The 12162-nt window shown below is 36.9% G+C and overlaps 1 protein-coding gene across 1 annotated transcript; it reads right to left on the reverse strand.

Annotated features, from left to right (window-relative positions):
• Positions 1-4174: 4174 nt before the first annotated feature.
• Positions 4175-6721, reverse strand: LOC128019071 (prostaglandin E2 receptor EP4 subtype-like). Its single transcript, XM_052605042.1, has 2 exons — positions 5746-6721; positions 4175-4775 (listed from the first exon to the last, which is right to left on the reverse strand). The coding sequence occupies exons 1-2, from the start codon at positions 6520-6522 to the stop codon at positions 4287-4289; spliced, it is 1266 nt and encodes a 421-aa protein (XP_052461002.1). The 5' UTR covers positions 6523-6721; the 3' UTR covers positions 4175-4286.
• Between the last annotated feature and the right edge of the window lie 5441 nt (positions 6722-12162).

The raw sequence follows: 12162 nt of genomic DNA on the forward strand, positions 1-12162 counted from the left end.
GAGAATCGATCACATAAGGGAAAAAAATGGAAAGGGTTTACCAAACATTCTGAAAATGTTCACATACAACTTTGTCAAAAAGTTAACCCATTCACGGATTCACAAAAAAGACTAAAAGTTGTGTCTTATGCATGCCAGGCCAGTAGATGGCGACATCACTTTGTAAAGAAACTCGCGGACTATATATATATTTATATAATGTCACTTTTTTCACAAATTCAAGATGATAATAGTATCGTTTTCAAACATTTTATTTTTAAATGTTCAGGGCCCCACATTTCCTGTAATTGAACAGCCAAAACGAATAGAAAAGTTTATTTTTATTTTTCACTGTTACAAGCACGTTTATTTCTCAGTAGAAATGAAGTCATAAATAAATAAAATAAATAACATTTACTTGTCATTGCTCCAACACATAATTTGGGAGTTTGATTAAAAAACTAATCTGGGGAAGTTGTGGCTTAGTGGTTAACCCTGAGGTTGTGGGTTCGAGTCTTGGGCCGACAATACCACGACACTACCACGTGCCCTTGAGCAAGGCACCGAACCTCCAATTAAATACAGAGCATGAATTCTGAGTATGGGTCACCATACTTGGCTGTATGTCATGTCACTAATGGTTATTTGAATAATAAATATAAAAAAATAACAAATTTAAAATGCTTCCAAAACAGATGTTATTTGTTTTTCTGCATCTCATGATTTTAGACCGATAATATATTAACCGATAACCGATATTAACTGATATTAGAGAACTGTGAGCATTTGAAAGTGTTGATAAAGTATTGAAATATTAACTTAAAATTTCAGGATTATTTTTATCATGACAGATTTTGATGCATCATCAGTTCAGTATTTAATCATTTATATCTTTAGCACGAGAGCTTAAAAATAGTCTAAACAGTGTCTTTATAATTTCTTGTTCATTCATTTTTTATGTTTGTCCATCCAAAAATTTATTATTATTATTATTATTTTTAATTGCTGGATATTTAGAGAGTTCTAAATTCATATTCTTGTGCAGTGGATTATTTATACCATTACAGCTTTTATTAACATTTCAAATTAGCTATTAATTTTATTTTTAAGTTAATGTTGTAGTGTTTTTAATTCTTAGTTTTAATTATTTCGTTTTAACTAGTTAATTTTAACTAGTTAGTTTTAACTAGTCAATAATGATTATTTGAATAATAAAAAATAAAAAAAATGTAAAATGCTTCCTGAACAGATGTTATTTGTTTTTCTGCATCTCATGATTTTAGACCGATAATATATTAACCGATAACCGATATTAACTGATATTAGAGAACTGTGAGCATTTGAAAGTGTTGATAAAGTATTGAAATATTAACTTAAAATTTCAGTATCATTTTTATGATGACAGATTTTGATGCATCATCAGTTCAGTATTTAATCATTTATATCTTTAGCACGGGAGCTTAAAAATAGTCTAAACAGTGTCTAAATTATCTCATGTTCATTAATTTTTTATGTTTGTCAATCCAAATTTATTTTTTTTATTTTTTTTTAATTGCTGGATATTTAGAGAGTTCTAAATTCTGCAGAAAATCCTCATGTTTTATCATTTATTTAATTCGAGCAGTTCTTGTTTGTCGCCAGATGATGGAGACTCACACACAGGTAAGATCCAGATGTTTGTTTAGAGTTTATATCTTATGAATAAAGTTTAGCTTTGGTTTATCTGGTAACATGTGAAGGACAAGAACATCAAATAAATGTGATCATAAACGACACCATCTGCAGCTGATGGGAACGTTTTGTCCATCTACACTTGTGATTATTTATCATATTAATCCATCGAGATAATCATATAAACAGTGCTGCTGATGAAGAGACTTTACAAACAAACACAGAGCATCAGGACCGTTGTAAGGAAATGATGGAAAGTCTTCACTAATGAGAACAACTGCACATATGCAAACTGAAAAACAGAAAACAGTTATTAAAATGAACATTTCACTCATTTGAAGAAAAAGTCGAGTATGTAATGCTCCATCAATGGAGAAAGGTTCAGTTTATTACATGATTAGACTGAAACAGTTAGGCTTTAATTGAAGTAAAGAATTAATTATCTTTAGCACCAAAATTTAAGATCTTTTGATTAATATTCTTTTACTAAAGATTGGAAATTATGCAAGTGGAAATTCTCAAATAAATAAATAATAATTAAAAACAATTATTAAAAATTGAATAATAATAATAATAATAAACTTAAATAAAATATTCTGTGCATATTTTTTTAACACTAAATACATTTTGTCCAATTCACATATGCTTCAAGGAATAAAACATCTAGACATTTCAATTAGGATTAATTGTAAAAGGGGAGTTTGCATTTTTCAACATTGTATTTTTATAAATCTTTTGCAAAAATCTGACTATAAAATATCGATATAAACACAGATGCATTACAAGAGCAATTTAATATGGTAATTAATAAAAATAAAAGTGCAATTTATCAAATTTGACAATAAATACACAGTAAAAAAATATTTGTGTTTTGTTTTTTTCAGTACAAATATCCAAACATGATTAAATGAAGACACATTTACTGGAAATAAAATAACTAGAGATATTAAATCTTATGGAAAAACTGATGCAAATTTATTCTTAAAACAAGAAAAATAAAATAATCTTGATTCCATTTGAACTGATATATATGGCAGATATATATATAATTTTAAGCATATCTTTAATTAATTCAAAAAAAAAAAAAAAAACAAGACTTTGTTTTCCTTCCCAAGTAAATAGTGATTTCAGGATGTTTAGATATTTGTACTGAAAAACAAGTCTGAAATACTGAGGAAGAAAGTTATTCTGGCCGTTTCTATTTTTTCTTTCTGATTTGTGATAATTTTTTAATGAAGAGCTGATCTACAGTATCTACAGTAGTTTGATGAGAGCGGGAGAGCAGCAGTCATATTTACTTTGGTCTGTGATTGTAAACAAAGATTAAGTATAATTAGCAAACATTTCATGGGAATGATTTCATCTCAAGCCTGTAAACGCATCCGTATCCTGAACATAAGGACTGTTTATTAAAGCATTAGAGGGACGCAGAGGTTGGCAGATTCCTCGCCTGAAGCTCTGGGTTTAATCGTGTGTATATGAGACAGACGTCTGCTGATTCTCACATTAAACACAATCACATATTAATCTGAGCCTGAAAAACCATTCCCGGGATTCCCGTCGACCCTAATGACCAAAAACAACAAATCACTGCAGATTTATAGATCCAAAAACCCTGAAACTTTCTCAGAGGAATCGTTTCATTCGATGATGATCCCGAACATTTGATTAGATATTAAACCTGCGTCTGTTCTGGAAGGATCCTGGCTGTGTATTATCAGGTGATGAAGTGTCCCTTTCATTACGAGAGCTGCACCGTTTATTTATTTATCTGCTGTTTGGGAAAAGCAGGACACAGTGAGAAACTGGAAACGTTTTTTTTTTAGGCAAACATCTCAACTAGGTTATTTCCTGCGGGGCTTTTTTGTTGATCTTGATGTGACTGATTTGAACTCTTCTGGAAAAACAAACAACCATTTTTTACGGACCTTTAACAGACGACCAAACTGATCGAAAGTTTATGGCTGAAAAGCTGATGGTTCACTCCAATAAATAATCTGATTTAAGCAAGAAATGTAGGGATCATCTGAGATCAGGATGAGTTTGTTTCTTCATCAGGTTTGGAGAAATGTAGCACTGCATCAGTGTCTCATCAATGGATGCTCTGCAGTGAATGGGTGCCGTCAGAATGAGAGTCTGATAAAAACATCACAATAATCCACAACAGTCCATCAGTGAACATCTGGAGAAGACAAAAGCTGACACAAATCCAACATTAAGACGTTTTTAACTCATAATAACTCTTCCTCCAGTGAAAAGGTGTTCCGGTCTGAATCAGGTGAGAAATCTGCACAGATCAAACATCGTTTAAACAGCTCTAAACTTTAACTCTTTTGTCTTCTCCAGATTATAACTGATGGACTGCTGTGGATTATTGTGATGTTTTTAATCAGCTCTCATTCTGACGGCACCCATTCAGCGCAGAGCATCCATTGATGAGACACTGATGCAATGCTACAAACCTGATGAAGAAACAAACTCATCCTGATCTTGAATAACCCTAGAGAGCACATTTACAGCAACATTTCCACAAGTGAACTATTTCTTTAATAACATTTACATTTCACTCCACTGATCTGAAATCAACTCTCGCTCAAAGTGCAGAAGGTTTTACCGGAGAAGCGTGTCCTTGCGTGTTAAATGCTCTTCTCTTGAAACGTCTCATTGGTTATAGTCACTTGTAAGGGTTGATCTTTCGACCGACTGTCTAAACTGTTCCGATTGGAGGATTCAGAAGAAGCGTCAGATAAGCTCCGCCCACACTGGTTTGATTGACAGGTGTCCAGGCAGCTCTCAGGTGGATATAGAAACGTGTGCGAGGTATTCATCGCCTCCAGCTCTCGAGACACGGCAGACGGAGAGTCTCTGGAGATGATGGAGGACACCTGTGCTCCGTCCATGCAGTGGAAACTGTTCTGTCCCTGCGGCATCTGAGAGCCAATCTTACAGAAGAGACACTTGATGTTCTCGACTACCTTTGAGAGAACCGCTTTACGCAGCAGGATGTAGATCCAGGGATCTAGAATGGGGTTGGTCGAGGCAAACCGGATCGCCAGCAGATCTGGATTTTTATCCAGACGTTTTTCGACAGGCGTCTTATAAAGTTGGTTGAGAAACACCTGGACCTTGAAAAGAAGACATGATTTAGTTTCCAAAGTTTCATGCATTTGACAAAACAACGTGTGTGATATTAGCAACGTATTATATGTTTAATTCAATGTGGTGCTTGCCGTTTCTTTGTAAATGTCCATGAAATTTACTAGTAACTTCTGAGTGAAAATTGTTTCTAAACCAAGTTTAATAATGAGAAATTCGTACATTTTTTTAAGGAAACCTTACTTTGATAATATAATCAAACAAATTAAATGTTCACAACTTTTGGAGATTTTCACTTCATAGAAAAACTGCTGGATTTGAACAGAGTAAATTTCACAAATAATTACAAAGAAACAAAAAGTAACACGTTTAATTAAATATAAAAATATAAGCAGAAAGTTTTTTTAATGTTATAGTGGGAAAAAAATGGGGTTTTGTTTTGTTTATAATGAAATGTTGTATAGAAGAAAAAAGATCATGATTACTGACTTTAAAAAGAAGAGTTTTCATTAACAACTGTAACCACTAATAATATATGACTTACACCTTAATGCATTAAAACATGACAAACGACCAATTTCAGAATCTGCAAATATTATAATGCATTATGAGTACTTTTATACTGTATTATATTTTCTGGTAATTAACATTAATTTAGCTAATGATTCAAGCTTTCTGATTTAGTGATCAGATTCAGCAACTGCAAAACAGTTACTATTTATTGATCTAGACTATTTATGCTTTACTGTATCTACTGTACTTTAGTATGTGAGGTGACACTGTGACCCTGGGATATTTTAGCATGTCTGTCCCTTTAAACACTTATCATCATCATCTTCTTCTTCCTCCGTGATTTATTCTGTTCTGCTGCACAATGCGAGGCAGATCTGAAGGCGCTGACCGTGAGAAAGTTCTTGTTTTGCAGATTTGACAGACATATCGGAGGCAGCAGAGTGATTGGACAGATAAAGTTGACACAATAGTATCACAAGAACTTACAACGAGCGGAATGGAGCAGATGAGGACGACGGCGGAGGTGGCGATGAGCAGAATGACCATCTGGATCTCCGCGCCAGCGAGGCGGCTGAAGCTGCGGCTCCTGCCGGGATCAGACGCTCTGCCCGGGTCTGTGCCGAGCGACGTGCGCCTGATGAACCCCCGGTGCATCCGGATGAGCGCGGCGCACACCAGCACGTTACAGACCACCGTCACCAGGATCAGCAGCGAGCTGCAGCCCGCGTACATGAAGGAAAACGCGGCGTGCGTGCTCACGTTGGTCCGCCAGTCGATGAAGCACCAGGTTTGAGGGTACTGCATCTTCACCTCTCCAAACCCCGCGCTCGGGAGCGCGCAGAACAGTATGTTAGACGCGTAAATAGCCAGCAACGTGACTCCCGCGAGCTTCTGATCCACGTGGTCGTTGTAGAAGTACGCGTGATTGATGGCGATGTATCTCTCGACGGACATGGCGCAGATGATGCTCAGTCCCGCGAGGGAGAAGAAGAGCAGAACGAAGCCGAAGTATTGGCACAGGGGGTCTCCATCCGGCCACGCGCCTTTCACATAAGTGGCGATGGTCACCGGACTGGCGAGGACGGTTCCCAGGAGATCCGTGACCGCCAGACCGCAGACCAGCGTGTAGAAGGTGGTCTCCTTCTGCTCCCTCCTGGACTTGCAGAGCACCACGATGGCGATCAGGTTGCTGATGACTCCAAAGATGAACATGATGGCCGGGATGGTGGGCTCCATCCTGCGCGTCGCGGTGCTGTTGTCCATCTTCTGCTCCGTTAAACGTCTCCAAGAGTCATTTTGCAGGAGTTGATCAGTACATCCTGCTGTGGAGCGAACACAGTCATGACTGAGAGAACAGCCCGCCCCTGCCTCACATCACGCACTCATGACGGGACGCCCTTACCGAAAAACCACCGCGTCCCGTCAAATCCCCGCTGCTTCCGATGCTACTGAAGAGTCATAACACACTGCGATCCGCTGGAAACAAGAAGCGCGCATTTCCTTTAACAATACACAGATGCAACACTGTCTAGAAGAGTTTAACAGTTTAAAGAGCACTTTTATTTCCGTCTAGTCCAAAATCAAACAGGTTGAAACACGTTTTTTTTGTCAACAAGTAAATAACTCTCCCCGTTAAAAAAAAGCTCAGTTTTTGGTTTTTGTTATGAATATGATGCATTTTTTTAACAAAAGCATCTAAACTAATTAAAGAGTTTTGTTTTAGATATACTTAAATATTGGGCCTGTTTCTAATTTAGCTTTTGTTCATGCTGAAACTGTTGTTGTTAAAAGGCAATATATGAAAATATGTTAAAAGTCTTATGGTATAGAAAATGTATAATTTATAGTATGACATAATCTTTTTTATTTTGTATGAATGTTTTTGTCTTTAATAAAGTAACACATTATATACATAAAAGAAGATATTTTGAAAAAAAGCTGGAGAGCAAACAACATTGGACCCCATTCACTTTCATTAGAGAAAATAATAAATAAATAAAGCACTGGGACATTTTTCATTTGTTGCTGATCCCTCTCCTGAGTATTAACGTTCATGAACTTAATTTGCTATAATCACCGTGTCTGGGACTGATTGCTAGCACTAGCACAGGTGTTTCCCCTTAGCTCCCCTTTTCAAACTGCTTCTGGACTCTTAAAGCTGCAGTCGGTAACTTTTGACGCTCTAGTGATTAATAAACAGAACTGCTTGCGTCTTGCGGAAGAACATTGTAGCCGGAACTACTTCTCTCTGTTTATGTCTATGAAGAATCACAAAGGTACTGGGTTACTCCGCCGCGGTATCCCCGAAGCAATCTAAAATAGTCCGAATATAAACACTTATTATAGGTGCACACTAGTGATTCAGGACAAGCTAAAAACACGGTTTGGAAAATGGATTCATGGTGTACTCGCTTATTATATACATTTTTCTACATGTTGAACACAAACAAAGTTACGCACCGCAGCTCTGATTGGTTGTTTCTTAACGGGAGCGATTGACTTTCTGCAAATGGCAATAGGACACTGGGAGGAGCCAGAGGAGCTTGATTTTTTTCACAGATTATCTGTCTCATATTCTACTGTCAGGACATAATGACAAGTTTAACAAATATGTAAGAAAATATATTTTTACAAAAGTTACCTACTGCAGCTTTAAATGTCTTTGTAACAGATTAAAAACTTCATAATCATCGGGAAGAAGGAGGCGGGAACCGGTGGACAATCAAATCAAGACTTTAATGACAAAAATAAAAACAAAACACAACTAAAAACCCAGGCCTGGTCCTCTCTCGTCCGTCACTGTCGTCACTTTTATTCCACACCCTCACAGCACAATCAGGATGCGAGGATGAACCACCCAAATTGCTTTAATGCAAGAGACTCACAGCTGAATTGCAGTCTGAGCTCACCTGTCGTGATGAGGGGAGAGACCTTGAATGGTTTATTGATCTCTCCATCCACATTGCCAATCTGATGCGAGGACGATGTGCCCCTCAAAACATTCCCGTGCACCTTCAAACAACCACAGGTTCCACAGAGTCAGAACCCATGCAGATTGGTTTCACTCATCTCACTGATGAAGAAAGAAAGCCTCTACTGTGGTTTGTCCGGCCATCTGAGGGCTTTCTGCCCTTTTCGTTCTACCACTCGAAGCTTCTCTGCGGTGAGTTCCAATCTCAAATCTACAAACTGCCTAGAAGCTCCAGTAACCCTTAAATGTAATGGAAGATGTACTAATACTGGAGCACTGATAGATTCGGGGCTGCAGGAAATTTAATCGACAAAGTTTGCCAATACTCATAATCTTCCTCTTCCGTGTGAATCACTGGTGGCAGTGGTAGCCTGACAAGCCAAATTTGTCACCAAGGATCTGTTGTCACAGTGTCTGGGTGCTGTTCCCTGGGGTTCCACTAGGTGTCCTCCTTCCCACGGTGTCTGACACCTTATCAACTTCCTGTTCCCTTATTTGGTCACCTTCCTCCTTGTTTGAGTTAATTGATTGTTCCCCACCTGTCTCCAGTTCCCTCATCACCTTCTGTGTATTTATACCCGGTCTGTCTGAGTCTGTGTTACGGAGTCCATGTTTTATGTCTAATGATTATTCATGTCTGTCAAATCAGTCTTGCCCTTGCCTTGCCTTGCCTTCTTGTCTTGTTTTCATGTTTGGATTGTGTTTGGTTTTGACCCTGCCTGGACTGTTTACCCCTTTGGATTACCCTTCAATAAATGTCATAGCTGCAATTGGTTCTCTCTCTGTGTTTCCTGTATCACCGAACGTGACATCTGTATCTTAAAACTGGCATACTTCATACTCAAACCATTTGTCTATTCGCCATCAAATCTCCTTAGAATCCCATCATACTGGGTCTGCCCTAGCTAAAGAGACACAATCCTCGGATTTCATGGACAACTAAACAAATTATCCAATGGTCGTATTCCTGCCAATATAACTGTCTACTTACCACTCAATCTCAGCCTTCTTCACGTACAGTCCAATCTACAGCGAACTCACCTGTGCCGGGATTACCCCCTGAATATAACAACCTTAAATGTTGGGTCTTTGCCTACATACATGAAGACTTAATTTATTTGGATACTCTGGACTCCCATGTGCAACATGTATGTGCAGTACTTCAGAGACTCACTGATAATCATCTATACGCTAAAATTGAGAAATGTGAGTTCCACCAGACAGAAACATCCTTCCTTGGTTACATCATCAGTGAAGAGAGGGTAGCGACGGATGATGAAAAGATACAGTCTGTGCTCAACTGGCCTCATCCCACGACACCAAAGGAACTAAAACGCTTCTTGGGCATCGCAAATTTCTACAGATGGTTTATTCTTGACTTCGGCACCATCGGAACACCTCTCACCTCCATGATAAAAGGAAACAGACATTGTCTGCTCTGGTCTTCGTCTGCTACCATGGCATTCCAACAGTTGAAGGAACGTTTCACCATTCTTCATCATCCTGACCCCTTTCATGTTTCTCTGCTAAAGCCCGCCGGTGGTCCGAGAGGAGAGAAGTACCAGGAGGAGGCCGTGAACAAGAGTCCCCCTCCCATCACCATGGATGGCGACCCTTCATTACAGTCGTGTTCCGCAGAAGAAAGAACCACATACAGCTTTGAGTCGCTATGAGGCTGAGTAAAGTATGACAGATTGTTCATATTTGGTTTAACTATGCCTTAAATCATGCATTGAGAAGAGTTCAGACCTGCCAAAACCAGTAAGCCATGTTAGTCTGGTTTAAGATGTTTCAGAGTCTGCTATTTGTAATACACATATATTTTGGTGTGCACAGCACAGAATTGAATTTTTTTTCCTTTTTTAAAATACTTGTATTCATTACGTTTGCTACCAAATTCCCTTGATATACACGACCATATACAGATTTTTTTTTTTTTATCTAGAGATGTTTCTTGAGCAGCAAATCAGCATATGAGAATGATTTCTGAAGATCATGTGACACTGAAGACATGAGGAATGATGCTGAAAATACAGCGGAGCATCACAGAAATAAATTACACTTTAACACAGATTCACACAGAAAACAGCTGTTTTACATTAGAATAATATTTTACAATATTTACAGTTTTTTTAATCAAATAAATGCAGGCTTGGTGAACAGAAGAGACTTCTTTAAAAAAAACTAAAAATAAATAAATAAATAGGTCAACAGAAATAACATGACATCATATCTCTTTATGTAAACCGGACTGACAGGTCAAACATCCCGTCTCTTGGTTTCTCCAGTGTCATTCGGAGACAAAGTGCTGAAAAACAAACTCTAGTCAATGTCTTTCAAAGAAACTGAACAGCTTCAGAAGAAAACTGATTTGCATTTAGATGAATTATGGACATTTTGACTCGGTACTGCTATTTCAGTTGGTTGTTTTGCTATGCACGCTTTGAATTAAACATGCATATGTAAAAACGACAACAATAATAGCTAAATGTATGACAAATGCTCGTCTATCAGTTTTACAAGCTGTTTAAGACGGACTTAGTCAGAAAGAACAGCAGGAATGCATTACACAAACACATGCTTAGTGTTCAAGTTTATACTTGTGTCATCCCAAAGACACTGTTCAAATCAATAAATTACCACTACAACTATGTGTTGAGTTCAGATAAGAGTATGTAAATATAAGTTGATCTCGGCTGCATTTCTTGTATTTATTTCTAAACAACGTCTATCTTACAGTTAAATCATAATTACCTGTACAGCAGGAACAAGCAGAGACACGCGTGTTTGTCAGGGAACCCAGTGGAAAATCACTGTTTCATTGCACGTGATTTATTTTGAGAGACAGACACATTTTAACATATGCTGCAAAGTAAATAAATAAAGTTAGGAATCAGCTTGGACTGAAATGATGAGCATCACTTTTTTCTACACGAAAACAGAAAATGTAAAAACGAATTTTAAATAGTGAAAAAAATAAGAGTATCGCAATAATGGTAAAATGCTACTTGAAATAAAATAAACATAAATAAATTAAAAAACATATATTTTTATATTTTATTTAATCTAGTTGCAACATTTCTCACTTTTATTAACTTTATGTACTTAAATTGACTAAAACCGAAATAAAAATTCATACAAGTACAAACATGAAACAAACAAAAAAAAAATTTAGAAACTACACAACAAAATTACTACAACACTTACCATAATTCAAATAATAGCAAAATAATAAAATATAAAATTTTAAAAAGATTTTAAAAAGCTCTGATTTGAAGACAGAATTGAATTTTTGTTTTGGTCCTGGAAACAATTTAAACACTTTTTTAAAAGTCCTGATTCATGCAGATCGATGAGAGGAAAGGCTTTAATCAGGATGAAAATATGATACGAATCAGTCTCAGATTCATATCAGTTTGAGGGTTTTGGGCTACATGCCAGAAAAAAACCAAACCAATCATTTTAACATGAAAACCTAAACAGAGCTTGAAGCCAGAAACGCAATCCAATTAAAGCTCACTCTGATGCTGCATCATAATACGATTACTGCATAAAAAGGCCCAGAATACATTTGATTCGTTTAGTAGCTGTCACAGACTCACAAACGGGACATTTATTATGAAATGACACATTAAATCACTTCCTATGCTATCTGTATGATATCAAATCTGACATGTCAAATTTGGTGGAAAAATAGCCTTCTGATTAACGTCAACTACAGGCATGAAATATGATTGATGATTCATATTCCCGATTCCAAAATCAGCAGTCTGGGATTTCAGTTCAAAACAAGAACAATCCTAAAAATCTATTCTGGCAGAATGACAAAAATGCATGAAAATAAAGACAAAATGACCCACTCAGACCAATAAGAATGATTCAATAGTAGTAACTAGCAATATAATTCTTATATATAATACTCATATAATTAC

Source organism: Carassius gibelio, chromosome A8, assembly GCF_023724105.1.
Source record: "Carassius gibelio isolate Cgi1373 ecotype wild population from Czech Republic chromosome A8, carGib1.2-hapl.c, whole genome shotgun sequence".
NCBI classification, from domain to species: Eukaryota; Metazoa; Chordata; class Actinopteri; order Cypriniformes; family Cyprinidae; genus Carassius; species Carassius gibelio.

Excerpts from the sequence above, each read along its gene's own strand:
- LOC128019071 (XM_052605042.1), bottom strand. The coding sequence starts at position 6,522 with ATGGACAACAGCACCGCGACGCGCAGGATGGAGCCCACCATCCCGGCC. Across the intron at positions 4,776-5,745 it reads TCTGCTCCATTCCGCTCGTT|GTCCAGGTGTTTCTCAACCA; the intron begins GTAAGTTCTTGT and ends CTTCTTTTCAAG.